The sequence below is a fragment of the Oenanthe melanoleuca genome, chromosome 1 (assembly GCF_029582105.1).
Source record: "Oenanthe melanoleuca isolate GR-GAL-2019-014 chromosome 1, OMel1.0, whole genome shotgun sequence".
Lineage (NCBI taxonomy): Eukaryota > Metazoa > Chordata > Aves > Passeriformes > Muscicapidae > Oenanthe > Oenanthe melanoleuca.
The window spans coordinates 23,487,904-23,506,033 of record NC_079333.1 but is presented as its reverse complement, the minus strand read 5'-3'; the positions used below and the strand labels follow the sequence as shown (position 1 = coordinate 23,506,033).

The 18,130-nt window shown below is 44.6% G+C and overlaps 1 protein-coding gene across 1 annotated transcript in view; it reads left to right on the top strand.

Annotated features, from left to right (window-relative positions):
- IGSF11 (immunoglobulin superfamily member 11) overlaps window positions 1-17,247 on the top strand; it is a 103,831-nt gene extending 86,584 nt beyond the window's left edge. The window contains exons 2-7 of the mRNA XM_056488678.1: window positions 9,880-10,043; window positions 11,192-11,399; window positions 12,197-12,352; window positions 13,305-13,427; window positions 13,659-13,809; window positions 14,463-17,247. Of these exons, the coding sequence (XP_056344653.1) occupies window positions 9,880-10,043; window positions 11,192-11,399; window positions 12,197-12,352; window positions 13,305-13,427; window positions 13,659-13,809; window positions 14,463-14,913 (1,253 nt within the window). The 3' untranslated portion in view covers window positions 14,914-17,247. The remainder of the gene's footprint in view (window positions 1-9,879; window positions 10,044-11,191; window positions 11,400-12,196; window positions 12,353-13,304; window positions 13,428-13,658; window positions 13,810-14,462) is intronic.
- The last annotated feature ends 883 nt before the right edge of the window (window positions 17,248-18,130 follow it).

The following is an 18,130-nucleotide window of genomic DNA, read 5'->3' as shown; positions in this document are numbered from 1 at the left end:
CCAAAAAACATTTGGAGGAGCTCCCCTGCAATTGGCTTGGAGAAGTGAAGCCATTTCCTATCTCCAAATCTCACTGCCCATGGACCCCTGAACTTCCTAAACCCACATCCCAGTTCCCATTCCACTACCGCAGGCCCACAACCCTCTCCCTAAAGGTCTCCTTCCTGAAGCTGTCCTCAGCCCCTCTCCAAACTGAACTAGGTCTGGCCCAGCATAAACCCCTCTTGCAGGGAACTTCCTTGAGGACTCCCAGATGAGGTCAATGGTGTCTGAAGGGAGGCAGACAAGATGCAGCAAGTCCCTGGATCTTCACCCAGCCTGTGTCTTGTAGGGCAAGCCCTGCACCTTTCTTGTTCATCACCCTCTGTTTTCCTCTTTTTGGAGGAGGATGGACATAGCTCTTGATGCTTTGAGTAAAAACAGTTGGTTGAACCATAGGTTGGGATATTTGCACTGCAGGTTGACCTAAGGACAGTTGTCTGGCCACTGCATTCCATGCTGCTGCCTTTCCCCACCACACAAATTTTATATTCCAGCCTGCCTACCCATTCATCCTACCTTCCCCTGTGCCAACTCCCATCACTGGACTTCAATTTTATTCCTTATGGGCTCCTTCCCACTCAATATACCACTGAATATATTTAAACCTTGAGTTGTTTTCCCTTATTAAGCAGTTTATCATTGTTGCAATCTTTTTGTACTTCTTTTTTTTTTAGCCAGAAGAGAAGGAAGAAATTTATTCTTTAGACCATAAATCATTTACAAAGCTGCTGGGCTGTTAATGTATTTTTTATGTCTTGGCAAACAGAAAATAGAAGTGAGTGTCTTAGTAAAGCTTTGCAGACCTGTTTTAATTTCAGCTTCCTAATTCTGACTCTCTGTTCCCCAGTCTTGGGAGAAGGTATATTTCTCTTGTAGAGGCACCAGTGAATACCTTCTCCCCAAGGAGACAACTTTGCTGTGTCAGCAATGCCACATGCTGTGGCCAGCACTTGGCACTGATCTGCAGCGTTACACATCTCTGCTGACTGAGCTGTGCTGGGAGAATACTAGCAAAGAAACAGGATAGGGGGAGTGGGAACTCAAGCCTATTTTTGCTTTTAGGTCTTGGGAAGAGCTCTGTTTAGATGCCACCTCTGGGGTAATTGTGATACATGCAGCTCTCAATTCACCTGATACAGCCTTAACCTGTACTTTTCATGTGTGGGCTTAGGTGTAGTTACAGATACACACAGGTTTGCTTGAGGCTGCTTTCAGAGACAAGGGCTGGCCATGGTGGAGCTTCCTAAATATTAAGAGCTGACTTCAGCGAGGTTTTGCAACCTGCTTCAGGAAAATTAAGCCAATGTGTACCTTCACTGCTCTCAGGCAGTTCTGTCCATTTTCTCTCTTTTAGGAAACATAGATAATAATCTTTGTGTAAAAGGTGAATTTTCATTTCTGGTGTGCTGTGACAAGCAGTAAGATAATTAAGAAGAGTTTTATGCTGGAATCCCAGCTAGATGAATGGATAAGTCTGCAGCTGAGAGCTGTTGCTGCAGGATTTTTGAAAACTCAAGCTGAGCTTCTCACCTTAAATGTACTTATACGAACATTTGAAATGCTTTCATCCCCTAGTCACTTCAGCTAAAGTAACTGGCTGTGGTAATTTAGAATGTTCCCATCCCTAGGCATCCATTACTGTAGGACGATGCCTCCACTATAGCTGTGAGCAGAACAGAACAGTGTGTCTGCAATGCAGCTTTCCCCTCTCACAGCAAAGGAAGTTAGAATGTCCCCACACCTTCCTCAGCAGGTTATGCTGCTTAATGCCTAGCTGTGAGGTAGAAGCACTGCTTTTTTTTCTCCTTTCACTGGCTTTGAGGCAATAACCTTGTGTTGAGCAACAAGGCAAACAGCAGAAAATGACAACATCTAAAGTTACTGCAGCAGGATTCCCCAGAGCTGATCTCTCACAGGAGAGACAGGCAAAGGAACTGTGTTTGCCAGTCTTAGTTCTGTAAAAGATAAAGAATAAGGAAATAACTTTCTGTGCCCAGTTAAACTTTTGCTTTCCTCTTTATCTGAGCCTGCTGTTCAGAAAATAGTGTTTCAGGCATCTCTGAAAGAGGAGAGAAGGAAATGACTGGCATCGTCTTGCAAGGACACACCACTCTGTTTGTACCTTGGGTATTCTTCCTTGTGTGTCCTCAGCTGTCTTCTGTAGACAGATTGCCTGCTCCTGATTTTCTCACCTGAGTCCTGGGGTATGAATCATGGATGACTCTGATTCTAAGCACAGCCAGGGATGGACAAAATTGACACCAAATGGTCCCACAGGCTGAATTAGCCTTACCTAGGCTGAATTAGCCTTACCTACCCCCTCACTCTCAATTTAGGGGAGAAATGAGTGAGCTCTTCAGTTCCTGTTCACCCCTGAGCCCTCTCCAGTCTTGCTCATCTGCTACAGCAAAAAAAAAAACCCAACCTCTGAACTGCATCTGCTGCTTGAGTCCTCTGCAAATGCTGTGAATTCAAGGCCTGCCAGCTCAGATCGCAGCAGCTTCTGTTTCCAGCTAGTGCCACATGCATCAGAGGGAAGTGTTAAACTTCCCATAATGTACTTAATAGTGCAACACTATACCATGGAAAGGGGATTAATGCATGCCCAGAGCACAGCCATTGATTAATTTTATCCTAGCTAAGGTTATTGTAGACACTATTTCTGTTCCCATCAATGTTGCTTTGTATTTTTATAATCTTGCTATAATACAATGCAGTTGTTTTTCTGTCTCTGACTTGCACATGTATTGCATTCAAGGCTGCAGAGATATATACAAGGCATCCATCCCAGCTTACTGGAGCTGCAAATGTGGCAGCTCTCTTGGCAGCTTCAGCAAGGCTTTATAAAAACATATAAGAGAAGCCTGTACTGGGACCACAGCAGGAGTCCAGAACTGGGAAGAACCATTTATTTGGGTCATCAGCCCCATGACACTGCATCTGTAAACCAGATTTGGGTTCTTGTTCCTACTTAGCACATGTCGACAAGCTGCTCTAATATTATATTCTTCTCACTGCTCAAAAACTTCTTTTGGATTTCAAATCTGTGACTAATTAAACAGAAGAATTAAGGTTTATTAGAAAAGCACAGTTCAGGTGCTCAGGTAGCTTAACATCATGTGAACTCTGCTACCTGGACAGCACAAGCCATCTCAATTTCTCTAGCAGGTTTGAGTGATCAGCAGTTCAGCAAATCAAACTCTTGTGGTCTAAAACTGAGAACATGAGGATCTGACACTAATGGGGACCCTCTGAAGATACCTAAAGCTATCTGGCTTGCTCAGCAGGATTCAGGGATTCTATGCCTGAAATGGGAAAGGAACCAAATTCCTCAGTATGTCATGAGAGACCCTTTCCTATCCCTTCAGGAGCTAATCCAGCTCCTCTGACAAGGACATGGAAGGGAACTGATACCATTCTGGATGTATGTGCAGCTGAAAGCTTTTCTGCATTTTTTTTTTGTTGCAAAGTCCATTTTTCATACTGTCTATGGCTGCAGTTTGGGGAGGTCAGCACAGGAAGATATGCTGTATGTCATTCCAATCAGTCAGTTGTTTGAAATCCTCCTCCCAACTGGCCTGCAGAGAAAGACCTATTTCCAAAAGAGAAGATAGCAGGGGTGGTAGTGACTGATGCCCACCAGTCAGCAGCTGAGGCCAGAGTAGAGTGACTCAGCAGGAATTTTCCCGTTAGTCTTCTTTCTACCTCAGATAAAGTTATAAATGGTAAGGAAGAAGGGTCAGAATGATGAGCACAGTTTCAGAGGTAGCCAGTGTCCCTTACATCTAGTCTAGTTCTTGGCAAGAAACACTGAAGAGCTCAACTTCAAGACACTGATACTGTGTTTTCTCCCTGGGTTAGTGTCTGCTAGCCTGCATATCCTACAGGTTACTCTTATTAGAGTAAAATGGATATTATCACTTGGGGCACTATGCTGGGGGGATAACTCAATACCACAAGCTATGTCTGATGGTTTCTCCAGGGATAAAGGTGCCTATCAACCTGCATTTAAAAGGAATAATAACACTAGAAACACCTCACAGGTAAAGTTAGCATCAGTATAGGTTTAATACCTGTGTTGCAGAGACCTTGCTCAAAACCATGCTACATGGGATTATTTTCCTGCTGTTTGTTCCAGTCTGTCTTGCAAAGCCAGAAAAAATGTGAATAAAAGTTTTGGAAATTATTTTGCCTTCTACACTGTTCCATTGTCCCTCACATGTTACTATCCCATTGCTAGACCTGTTAGCCACTTGTATAATATGTGCCCTCAAACTAGGGCACAGAAGCGATCGCCCCTACAAATGTCTGGAGGAAAATTTGTCTTCTTGCTGTGAGCTGGCAGGAGCTGTTTGCTGGAGCCCTTCATTCCTCATTCCATTACTCCCACTATTATTGGTCCAAGGAGGTTTCTACCAAGCATCTTTCCTAGGAACATTTGTGCTAGGGCACCTTGGACTCAGGATGCAGTCTACTACGACAGTGTGAATCTGTCCCAAATGCCTGCTCTGCAGAATGACTTTAGAGCCTGGAAGTTTTTCCATGGTGGAATTTCCTTAGTGAACTGGAAATAGTTTGCTGGGCATAAATTCTGATCTGTCCTCCATTGTAGGGCTTGGTTATATAAGTTCTCTGAGCAGGGTGGAGTCTACTGCAAGCTGCCTTCAGACACTAGGCTGGGTGAATACTGTGTTTGGTTAGATAGACTCTGAATTAGCTAGTGTGTTACATCCAGAATGAAGGAGGATAGAGAATCCCTGGTGAGAATAGGCAAGACCAGTATTCAAGCTGTTGTGGAGCAGCCAGTTTGGATGCTGTCACATCATGCTGGATAATTTATTGTTTTCTGTGTTTATAACTGCAAGCCAGGCTCCTTCAGGGGCTTTTGAATGTTTGCTTCAGAGGCAGGTCCTATGGTAGATGTACTCCATGGGTCTGTTCCCCTCTCCTCCTGCTGTGAGTCACTCCTTCCTGGGTTGTAGGTTTCGCTGCTGCTCAGTGTGTTGGGTTGGCAGTGTAGCTCATTCGGGGTTGGAGACATTTCTCTTCTTTAGCATAGGGGTAGTTTTGGTCCCAGACTCAGAGGTGTGAGGCACAGCAACTTGTATTTTCCTTTCATCTCAGGAAAAAGACTGCTCTGCAGTTTCTCCCTCCATTGCCTGTGGTTGCCAGAGGGAAAACTGTGTTTCTACCCTGTTCTTGAAACTTCCCATCTTTGCCTCTCAACAAGGGACCCAAAATGTCATACTGCCAAAGGTATCTTCCCCAGCATGTGGCAGCAGGATTGCTAATTGTGCTGGGACTGGTGGGAAAAATTCCAACTATTCCCTGGGTTTCAGATGCAAGCTGAATCAGCTTGAAGCTTTATTCTGATTTTCCCCACAGCAACACACATTCTGACACATTTTCCCTTGAGGTCTGGAGATGCAGAATGTACAAAGCTGAGGGTTTCTTTCATTCCTTTCACACCTTCTTCCCTCCTTCCCCCCCTGGTCATTTTCTTCCTTGGCTTGCTAGCACTGCAGAATGAATCTGTACTCTGCTAGCAAGTGCCAAAACTGCTCATTCTGCTGGTGATCTCTGGCAAAAAGGTGTGGCAGTGAGTGGGAGCGAAGAACTTTTTTTTACTAGGTTAGAATGAGTCAAAGTGCTAAGATTTGCCCATGTCTTTCAGCTTCACTGTATCTGGTATGTTCTGAAGGCTCTATGGCGCTTGAAAGCCCTCTAGGGCAGCTAGAAAATGTGGCAGCACCTGACTCCTCCTTACACCTACCAGGGATGGTGGGTTGTAGGACTGTGTTCTGTGTGCTTGTGACATGTATAAACTACCTACATAGACTCCTTCATGGAAACCAAGGAGGGAGCTGAGGTGCCACTTGGAAAAGCAGCAGCAGTGAGCCATCAAAAATTAAATCAGTTTTGTTGCCAGAATAATTACTTGATCCTGAATGTGAAGAAATTCTGAAAGAGTCTCTGCAGCCAAAACATTATTCTGCTGACTGGTTCACTGGTAGGGGACAGAAATATGGAACATCAGTTCTAATTAGTGATGGGAGTTTGCTGCCTCAGGATCAAAGGAGAACACCGTTTGCTGAATCAAGCTAAGATCAAAGTGTCCTATGTACAGGAAGGGCCCATTCCTCTTTCTGCTGACAATGGTATACCCTGCTCATCCTCTGGGCATGCTGCTTACAGGGTTGCTTAATTACTAAGAAAGGAGGAGACTGCAATCACAAGAGAGGGTGTAATGGCCATTGTAATCCAATTCTGAGAGATGTTTTGGTGGTGATCGATTCTTTGTCTCTCTGAAGTCATTAAACTTCTGAATGCTTAGAAAATACATGGATTGTATAACTTTGCAGAAGGAGACTTCTTACAACATCCTTTGCTTGATTATTCTGACCTCTTATATGTAATTTGACTTAGTAGGCTGTATGCGTGTGCATATATCTATAGTTGCATTTCTATCTACTCAAGGGAATTCAAGTCCTCAGTCCTTAGGCTGTATTGAAAAATCCTTATCCCAATAGATATGCTAAATTGGAAAAATCTCTTTTTTTCTCTCTCCTCTGCCTCCCTCCTCTTGCATTAAAAGAAGCCCACATTTTTGCAGTGCGTAATTTTGAAATGTTTAAACATGAATAATTTTGTTGTGTTTTCCTAGTAGGTGTCTCCCTGGGCATACAGGTTTTTAGATATATGCAACTTTGTGTGCATCCATCTGTGTTTTGGGCCACGAGTGTTGTTGTGAAAGAATGAAGTCACAAAAATACTTGCATAGATGGACAAGTGCATGTGTAAATGTGTTATATTTTCTAGAAGTCTTGAGATGATGCAGTTTCTGAGGAGGGTTTGGTCTTTGCTCTTTTGGCTGTCTCACTGGGAAAGGAGTCTTGTTATAGTACTGCCCGCCCAGTGTTATGCTAACACACCACCCTACCCTGTTAATGCTGCTGGAAGAGGACTTTGCCTACTTTTTCTCTTACCTTGTTTAAGCTTCCTTGTCAGAAGTGGTTGTCTGAGTTTTCTCCAGCTGTAGCCCCCCAGGTGCCACTCAGCTTAACAAAATGAGTCTTTAAGTGTACACCAAATGGGCCAAAGAGCAGCTGGTATGCCCTGGGTTGCACGAGGTAAAGGCAAGCTGGCTTGCCTGGTGGTTCAACAAGTCAGAGATAGGACAGTGTGGTGTGTGTGTGGGTGCTCATCTGGTAAGCCAAGTCCCAAGCACTAAGCACCACTTGACCAGAGAAAAGAATGGAGACCTAAGCCTTCCTTAATGCTTCCCTGCTCCATGGCATTCAAATTACAAGGGATGCTGTGGTGCCTTGGAAAGAAAAGCAGATAATGTGGGCTGTGGGGTGTTGCAGCATAAGAGTGGGGTACTGGCAGGGAAAAGGGAATATGTGTTTTCTTTCATTTTTAAAATTGTTCATGAGTTTATTGGGAAGCTCTCAAATGTATAAAAAATTATTTTTATGGTGAATAAATTATGCATGTTCTATTTTAGTGTTTTTGTTATTTTGCAGTATGTTCACAATCAACTAACAATAAATATTAGGAGTAGGAAGAGAGTGATTAGGCATGAAAATCTCATCATCTTGATGACTGAGTGATTGATGTAACTAATCCTGCAAAGCAAACTGAAAAGTCTAACTTTTTCAGTAAATTGGAACACTCACACTTAAGTATTACTTTTTCTGAACGACAAGAATTTGAATGTGTGTGGTTTTCACGGAATGGAAAGTGGAAGGAATAAGGAACGGGGTTGAAACACACATTTTGCTTCTCCAAATTGGATGACTAGTTTCTTTTCCTCTCATGGAGAGGGTCTCATTAAATTTATGCTGAACATGACAGAAGAACTTTCCACACCATGTTGGTGAGAGAGGTCAATCCAATAGATGTTCAAATCATTGTGTCTCCCTGCCACTGGTTAGCACATGGTTAATGCTTGACTGGATGTACAGTCATGGTAAGATAGCCCTCAAATTTCAGCCTGCAGAAAAGACAATACCTTGTTGGAGTCATGTTCAGCAAGAGAGATCTCCAAAGTTGGTATGGATCACTTCTGGGCTTTGGCCTACTGCCACTGCCTGGACAGCCATAAGAAAATGAGGGGTCCAAATCCATTCCCAGCCTTGTGATAAAGGTGATGCTTATTTCTGGCTCTTCAAATTATTTATTTCTGCTTACTACTGACAGAGTTGCATAGGAGATGGATGGATTAAGCTTTCACCAGCTGTTTCTCATCCAGCTACCTAATTCTCTCAGATCTTAGCACTGGAGATTAACTGTTTCCCTAGGATTTTTCAGAAGGTTCCATAATTTTAAATATGTGCCAAGACAATGAGGAAAATCAGACTCAGAGTGCTTTTTTCACACAAAGCAAGAAACGTGCAAACTTCACTTGAAGAGGTTCAAGCGAAATTTTGTCTGACTCTGTTCTGAAGTGTTTCTGAGCCTCCCTGAACTACTTGGGGTATTAAAGGTAGGACATGTGGAGGAAGGAATGGAAGTTCAGAGGAGGTGCCTGAGTGTTTGCAAAGTCCTGGGGTACTGCAACTCTGGAGCAGCCAGTTCAAACACCAGAACATACGGAAGGCTGTTCAGGTGATAAAAACTTTGGATGTGTAACATCTGAAGCTCAGCACCTCCAGGCTCTGATGACGCATTTCTACATAAGGCAGTCTGGGAAGGATCTCAGCAGACAAGCATGTGGGAGACACTTACTTTTTCCTCAGACATTGGCCTGTTTGATTTCTTGGTATTGCATGCAGAAAACGATTCTCATGAAGCATGTCACTTTCAGCAAACCTCTGTCTCTTGGCAAAAAATAGAAACTTTGCAGGCAGCCCCTCCTGGATTCAGCAAGAGAATAGGATTGTCTGCAGACAGCAGTATTGTTAGCAGTATTCTGGTGTTGCCTTGGAGCTGTTGCCTTCTTCTCCAGTATCCTCCCACATACTTTGAATAAAAAAATGGCAAGCTGTCATATAAAGACATAGCTTTTTGTAGTCAGTATTTTGCTTTTGTGGAGAAAAATGGTTTAAAGCATCTTAGTGCAAAGCGGTGGTGGAGACCCCTAGGTTAGTTTCATTCAACAGGATTTTGGTGGTAGGAACAGAGATATTTCCCTGTGTGACTTGCAGTCTTAAAATGGCAGGCTTGAGCTGCTGTACCAGATAGCTGGGGCTTTTCAGACTTTCATCTTTGTCCAGTCTGTGTGAAGTACAAAGAAGTAAAGGGTGGAAATTTTGGAAAATAAACAAGCTTTTATGAGATCCTCCATTAACAATAGTAATTTTTTTGCCAGCTAAATAGAAATGGCTGGACTGGAAAATATTTAGGCATTTAACCCTTTAAATTAAAAATATTGTTAATATACTTCTGGTCTGGCTGGATTCTGTGAGGTATAGAAGTGGGAGTAGAACTGTGTTTCTTGGTTAATACTTCAGTTTCTGTTTCCATTATGTTGGGTATCCTTAAGATTGCGGGGTGTGAAAACTTATCTTATTGCCTTAGACACAGCTTGGTTTTTCTTATGGCTCCTTGTCTGCTGCAAAAAAAAAAAATCCCAGCTGTTCTCAGAGGCTCTGAAACTAGAGTGCCTCCACTTAAAAGGACCACATATCTACATTTGTCTGTAAAAAAGGTCTGCATGAGAGCAGAGTGATCTGGGAGGAAGTAATACAATTCCTTTTAGCCTGCTGTAGTAGAGTACGGTTGTGTAGGAACGGGATACTCTGTTTTGAACTGCAAGAGTATGGGGCCACATGCAGCACTTTGAACTTTTGTGTCCTTCTGAAATGTTTGAATTGTGTGTCCTTCTCTTTCCAGGTCTGGTGTGTCCTCTGGAGGTGTCAGTCAGTTCAGGGAGTATCCAGGTTGCCCGAGGCCAGACAGCAGTGTTGCCCTGCACCTTCACCACTAACGCTGCCCTCACTAACCTTAATGTCATCTGGATGGTCATTCCTCTTTCTAACGCCAACCAGCCTCAACAGGTAGGTCTTTTCTTACTGGAGCATGTATTTCCTTGGGGCTTTCCTGTTCCCCACCCTGCTCTGGATGTAGGCCTCTCTGGTTGTCCCAGAACTTCATTGTCCCTTCACTGCCCTCTGGATATTACATGAGTCTGTTTTCTTCAATGTTTTGTTAACAGATGCCCATTGTGTCCTTGGCTGGATGTGCAGCTGGGGCAAGTGTATGTGATACTGTGTTTCTGCCCAGGGCTTCTAGTGGTTTGTGTGTTCAAAAGAGCACAGGAGATGTAATCCAGGTTTTTGTACATTGGATGTAGAATTTGAAGGGCCTTGGAGTAGCTACAGCTTTAAACCTGTGAATTCTATGTAAAATGTCCTTTAACACAACTTCTCACAAACTCATCACTCCTTTTACTTCCCTCCTTATTTTTCCGCTGCCTGTAGCTTTTGCAATTCCATTCTTGTAAATACTAGCAAATAAGAGTATTTAATGTGGGGACAAGATTCATAACCTGAGATATGCTTGCCTGTTTTTTGCCCACATGCTCTGACAACAGAAGAATGTCATTCTCTGAAATACATCCCTCTTGGATCACACTGCCCTCATCACATTTTGTATTCATTATGAGAACCTGCACTGAAGAATCCTTGCTCCTCAGGGATTTGATCTGAGTGCAGTCTGACTGGTGGAGGTTGTGCAAGTTCAAAGGTTTCACTGTCATTCAGCTCATCCCAAAGGTCTTCAGTAAGAAGTGTCAAATCATGGCAGGGTCTTACTGACAGAGACTCGAAATGATACTTTCCACTGGGCAGATGCTTTTCATCAAAGTATTCACTGACTTGCAGAGAGCATCTGCTTCTGTACATTGATCCTGTCCAGTCATGTAATGACTATCATGAAGGAGGCTTGTACTGTCAATTCAGCTACACCAGGTTATTTGGGTATCTTCCTGGTCTGTTACATTTATGGACAATTTTATTGACGTAAAATAGGCTACAGAGTGTGTTCCGCTTTTGGAAAAAATCACCTGTGCTAGGATGTTGAGGTTTGGTTATTCAGAGATCCTTTAGTAACTGGTCCTTTTGGCTATGGAAGTCCATGTTTTGCTTGCTATTCTTCTTCCTCACTCAGCTCCCGCAGAGTGTTTGAGCCTTTCTTTCTTTTCCAGGTTATTCTCTACCAAGGGGGTCAGATCTTTGGAGGTGCACCCCAGTTCTATGGGCGAGTGGGGTTTGCTGTGACAATGCCAACCACCAGTGCCTCCATCTTCATCAACAACACTCAGCTATCGGATACTGGCACATACCAGTGTTTGGTCAACAATCTTCCCGACCGAGGCGTCAGGAATATTGGAGTCATTGGACTTACTGTCTTGGGTGTGTTTATTGGTATTATGGGGGAGAGGGGGGGAAACAGGGACAAGGAGACCTCTGTGAATGATAGTGCATCATGAGCAAATAGGGTACTGTGGGCCTTTGAGCCTACAGACATACCTTGATGAGGAATGGTCTGCCTTGTGGGTACTGTGGGCATTTGTAGGGCACACAGACTTCAGATGCAGGCAATGTGTAATGAAGTTTCAAAATAGGGTGGAGAGAAAGTTTTTGTGGCGGTATTATGATATGGAGTTGCAAAGAAGCAGGAATAAAGTATAAGGGCATCCTGGAGTGCTGAATGGAGTGTAAGGGGTTTGGTGCATAGCAACTGGAGGAGAGAATGACTTTATATCATTGCTTCCTTTCCATGAAAGTAGTTAGTTCTGGATGCTCTCATTGATGCTAAATACTCCAAACTGCATGCCATTATAGGCAAAGGAAAGCAAAACCCAATCACAGTAAATTTTGTGTGCAGCTCTGTTAAGTTTCACCTTGCTTGCTGTCTCAAAGACAGATATATTCACGTTTCTCTCAAGGGAGGGATCTAAGAGAACTGTGTCCTGTGCAAGTCAGCAGTAGTCTATAACCCTGCTGGGCTGGTGGATCAGGAATCTTTGTGTGAATTGTCGCCCCCCCCAAACCATAATGAGTTCTAGTCTGCTGCCTCGTCCTTGTTCCCTTGACAGCTTGTGCCACTGTCCTTGCCTTCCCCAGCAGCACATGTCCAGAGTGAGCCTGCACTCCACTGTTTGGTCACATTTCCTGATTTGCTATCACCTTCCCCTCTTCTCTCGCAGTTCCTCCTTCTGCCCCGCTTTGCAGAATCCAGGGATCCCTGGACGTGGGCAGCGATATCACACTGACTTGCAGCTCGGAAGAAGGCATCCCCCGACCAACATACCTCTGGGAGAAACTGGACAATGTCCCCAAGTTGCCCCCAACTGCCACACAAGGTGCTCATTCTGTTGATTATCTTCTTATTTCCCAGGTGGCAGCCTGGGATGTTCTTTGAGCTGCCAGAGATGGCATGGCTCATTGAGCTACTGTCACCATTTGCATGGTCCCTTTATTGGAGTGAAGATTCCTAAAGCCCACTGTGGACTGGGTAACATCCAGAGGCCACTTAAATTTTCACGTGTATTTTTTTGGTACAGAAACATGTTCCCCATTGAAAAACAAGGATTGGGTTGAATGGAAGAAAGAGTGGTTGCTAGATGCTGTCATATGGCTGGAAATTCCAGCTGCCAACTCACCTGCATTTTTAACCAAATGGAAGTCTTATAGAATGGAAACTGAAAAGAGAAGCAGAATAATCCCAGTTTCTCACACTGATGCCAGAATTCTCCAGTAAATTACTGCCAGAACTGCTTTTTGGATGTATGGAGAAGCAGGCTTCTGGTGTTTCCCAGCCTCAAGTACCGTCTATAAGTTTTCTAAGACTAGGTGTCTTGATCAAATGCTGATAGCTGTACTTTTGCCTTTTATCTTGTTCTAAGAATATGCCAGCTTTCAGTTTCATATAATTCAGGAATGAGGAATATTGGAAGAGAAGTGATGGGAGAGTAGGGCTTCTGCAGAGCAAGATTGAATTCAACAAGTAGATCTGATTATAGGTAATTTTGCATCTCTTTTTCCCCTGTTCTCGCACAACACTGAGAGTCCCAAACTTTCATCTGTAGATATTCCTCTATAAGAAGAGAAAGAAACCTCTAGTGTAAGCTCCTTAAGACCTAATCTTCTCTCTGTGTGTGTATGTGCACGCACAATGCTTCCATCTCAAGGTTATTTCCTAATTTATTTCTCTCTTAATAGTCTCAAACCAAAATTCTCTATTTGCTGGCTTTGCCTTTTCATGGTTTTCCTCAAGTGGGGAGGGATTTAAATCCTTCTTTTCTCTCTGACTAGACCAAGTCCAGGGCACTGTCACTCTCCGAAATATCAGCACTGTGTCCTCAGGTCTTTACCAATGTGTGGCTTCAAATGCCATTGGAACCAGCACTTGCCTTCTGGACCTGCAAGTCATTGCACGTAAGTATTTTGCCAGAGGAGGCTTGGCCACCTTCTTCTATCTTGTGACAATAAGGTGTCTAACCATCTTTGCTGTGAGCCACTACCTGCCTCTCTATCAGAAGATAATCATGCCATAGAATGGGAACATTGCCTTTCTCCTTTCCCAAGTCATGGTAGCTTCATGTGCTTACAGATGGCCACAGCCCATCCCTGATTTTTTCTCCATGCTCTGTTCAATCATTTCCACAGCCCACCCACGGAGTATTGGCCTGATTGCAGGAGCAGTGGCCACAGGTGCTGTTGTGCTCGTTGTTTGCATTGTTTTGGTGGCTGTCGCACTGTTCTACTGGAAAAATAAACACAAAGAAGAAGAGGAGGAGGAAATTCCCAATGAGATAAGGTAAGGGTCAGGAGAAGCTGGTGGTGGGGACCTCCAAGAAAAAGCTGCGGCTGACAGAAGTGGAATTGGAAATCTCATTTTTGTGAATCTTGGGTGTGTTCCCCGGGATCAGGGGAAGATGTCCATATATGTTCAGAAAATGAAGGGAGGAAATGAAGAATGTTAACAGATTTTGTTTTCAATATTGCCTTTAATGAGAGCTTTGACTTCATAGAATCACAGAATATTGGAAGAAACCTTAAAGATAATCTAAGTCCAACACGTCTGCCAGCAAGAGGGATGGGACTTCATGTTAGCTCTGTAGGAGAGTGATGTGGTGGCAATTCTGACCCATAATGCCAGACAGTTATAGCTGAAAAGCTCTGGAGATACAGCTGTGATATTCTCTGGTCGCAGATGTTACTGTCACCGCTATCACTGGCACTGACTTTCTTTGTGGACACATTTGCTTCAGTGGCAAATTTGGCACATGGAGGATAGAGGTAGGGATGCAGAAAGGGATGAGTAAACAGGCCAAGCAGCAATGCTGATTCACATTGCTTCTGTCCTTCTCCTTGAACTGATGATGTTGACCCAGCATGGCGGTTGGAGATGGGGGTGTTAGACAAGTGAGACAGTGTCCTCCATATGTCCTTACACCTTCTCCTTCTCAGGGAGGATGACCTGCCACCTAAATGCTCCTCTGCCACAAAGACGTTCCACGCTGATGCGTCCTCATCAGAGAACGACACCCTCACCTCCTCCAACACCTACAACAGCCGCTTCTGGAATGATCCCAAAGCCAACCACGCCACAGACTCCTTCACCCGCTTCAGCAACAGCAATGATGCTCACCAGCCTCCCTTCTCCCGCTCAGGGAGCACGAGTGCCCGCCCCGTCTATGCCAATGGCGGCCACCCATCCCCGGCTCCCCCTAAGACACTGGTGGTGACGGCCAGCACGGCGCCGTCACCTCAGGAGGTGATCCGGAGCAATGGCTCAGTCAGCAGGAAACCACGGCTGCCACACACCCGTTCCTATGCAGTCAGCCAGGCCACGCTGGAGCGGATTGGGGCTGTCCCCGTCATGGTGCCCGCCCAGAGCCGGGCTGGCTCCCTGGTGTAGGACCTTGCTCGCGACTGAGAGCTGAGCAAGCAGTCTCTCATCCCCAGTGGGGTGAAGAGACTCTACTCCTTCCTGAAAGGCATCAAGATGGTGGGGTTCACACACTTACCTCTACCTGCCCTCCCCTCTCGAGGCTGCTTCCATCTGGTGGGACAGCCCTGTCCGAGCCGCTTTCCCTCCAGCTGCTGGAGCTCCTCGTGCCAATGGACACCACAGATGTGCCAAGGCCAGAGGAGCAGAGAGGTCGGGACGTGCTCCTGGGCTGCTGGGCCCCAGCTGGGATGTGTACTCGGGCCTGATCTTGGGGGGAACTTTTGCTTTTATTTTCTGTTCCTTTTGCTGGAGACTGATTCCATCCATTTGGGTTTTTCAGGGAGGTATGGGATATATATATATATCTATATATTATTTTTTTTCTGTTGTTACCATTTTGTTTCCAAGAGGATGATGACCTGTGTAGGGGCAGGGAAGGCAGAGCAGCCCCAGCTTCCCATGGCCCTAAATTCACTGTTGGATTAGGGAGTACTGAGCACTTGGGCCAGGCTTGGGGAGGCATAGGACAGGATGGAGGGGTGAGATGAAGGCACAGCCACCAGCCCAGGCAAGGAAATTATTGGGTGAAGGTGCGGGCCGGGAAACATTTGTCTTTATTTTTTGCAGTTCTTCCCCCCACCTCAGCAGACACAGACACACACAGGCATACACACAGACACATGCAAATCCTCAAAGTGGATGTTTCTCCTGCACTAAGTTGGAGTGCCACCAGAGTCCTATTTATAGGATGCAGCCATCTGAACATCTTTCCCTGAGACTCTTGGTGCAGAGCGAGGCTGCACTGCTGCTGCTGCTGCTGCTGCTGTTGTTGCTGCTGCTCTAGGGCTTGGATCTTTTTCTTTCCTTTTCTTGGGGTGTTGCTGGGGTAATTCAGGAGGCAAAAGGGAGCAGGGGTGTGTGGTGGAGCACCAGGCAGGTTCATGATGTATCTGTTGCCCCTGGGCTGCTCTGATTTAGGGCAATTGATTTCAAACCCCACAGCTTTGATGTTTGCATGGTGGATATTATTCATCAGGCTATGCAAGGCTGGGCAGCATGGCAGGGCACATGTGCTTGGGGCAATTACAGACAGGCATCAGAGATTTCATTCCTGCTCTCCCACATGCACAGACACGTTGGCACGATTTGTTTCCTGCTTTAGAAAGAAGAGGCTTATTGGAAGCCCACACACTATCTCTCTGCCTCTCCCAATCCCCTCTACATCCTAGGACTGGGTACTGGTGGCATCTGCCAGTGGCCCTGCCATCTCCTTGCAGCCCGGCAGGTGGTTTTGGCTGGCACCTCTACTTTTTTTCTATTGCAACTAAATAGCCTTAATCAAAGCCAAGGGTTGAAAACTCTGAAGGAACCTGATAGCATTTGGAGGGTTTGACTGAGGACTGGGATTTCCCTTCCTAGAGAGCACTGTTTCAAAGGGGCCATGACTGGATAGGTATTTTGGCATAACACCAAACCTTACACAGGCAAAGGCAGTGATTTCCTCAAAAAGCACCAGAGCCCTTCCAGGTCTGCTCGTGGAAAAGCAATGTGGGGAGTCACAGGTGGCTTTCCATAATTCTCACTTTGAAAAAGGGGTCTGTTTAAACCAGCAGACCCTTTCTCATCCCCAGTTTCCTTGTCCCGGCACGGCTTTACTTTCCCTAGCAGTGGCCTTGTGCAGGGCCTTCTACCTAAATAATACAAATGCAAGCACAGATTCTGAGGAAAAGGAAGAGGAGGAGAGGTGAGGGCTGGGTTCCCATGTGGACACACTGGCTTTTTGGGAGACTGGGAGCTCCCAAGCAAAACTAGGCTTGAAGCTTGGCTGAGATTTTGTGCCTTCTTTTCTTAAAATAAAATTAAAAAAAAAAAAAAACAAAAAAACAAAAAACAAAACAAAACAAAAAAAAACAAACAAGAAAAAAGAAAATAAAAAAGAAGATGAAAAATCCAATTTCCCTTCTTTCTCCCTCTACTGCACTGCATCCAGAATGTGTGCAAACCCCCCTGGTGGTGCAGGCAGGCGGTTGCTCTGTGTGTGTACACATTTCACTGGAGCAGTCCTGTTTCCTGCCTGTCTGCTCACATTGCTGCTGGGTGGTAGGATTGAGGGGGGAAGAAGAGTGGCTTGAGAAACCCTAATGTGGTAAGAAAAAAACCCAACACAATCAAAGAAAAGCCCAGACACATTCTCTCTGCTTTTGTAACTACGCCTGTGTGACATTTACAGGAGCACTGCCCTCAGCAGGTGCCCTCCTTAACTGGAAAAGCTCCTCTGGTTCCTACCCTCCATAAGACTGTTTGCTCCTCTTTCTTTGTTCTTTCTAATTGTATAAAATTCAATAAAATTTTATTCATATAAAAAAAAAAAAACTTCTGCCTGCCTGCTCCTGCTTTTTTCCTCCCCCTACCTAATTCTGTAACTGCAATGACTTTGGGCATTAATACTTATCCTTGATGTGACTGGCAGTACGCAGTGACCACACAACCAAGAGCTGAATGTTATTAGGCCAGCCTATTTGGTAGTGAGCTCTGGTAATAGAGCCTTGTTTTTCTCATTCATAATAGTCTGACACATTGCCCTTAAATGTACAATTTCCCAGGCTTTCAAGGTTGCTACTTCTCTAGACAAAGGTGAGTTTTATTTTCTGTGTTTTGGCAAGGCAGACCCTATGCTGCTTTGAGTGATGTAGGAAAATATTTCTTTATAGTTGCTAAATTTTGCTTATGTATTGGTTTTCCAATCAAAAGCATGGCATGTTTATCCCAGATTTAAAATCTAAGGCAGTCACTGACTTTCTTGGGCATTTCAATGTTTGATGGGGGAAACTGTTAGGAATTTAGCAGAAGTGCTGAGTCCCAGTAGACAGAGTGAAGTTTCAGTGTCTGAGCATTCATACTCTCAGGGTATAAGGGGACTATAAAGCATACACTTCTTAGTCTGTGTTGACAGCTGCTACCAGAAGGTTATTATTAGTTAGAGCAACTTGATATTTTGCCAGGGATTTTGTGTTTTTCTCTCCATATTTCATTTTCCTTATTTCTTGTCTAAAATCCCACAGATATTCTGAGAGTGATTATTAAAACCAAAAACCTACAGATCAACAGCAGTGGTAATTCAGCCCTGCTGCACATGCGTCATGTTCTCATGCCTGGGTATTTTTCAAAACCTACTTCCAAATGC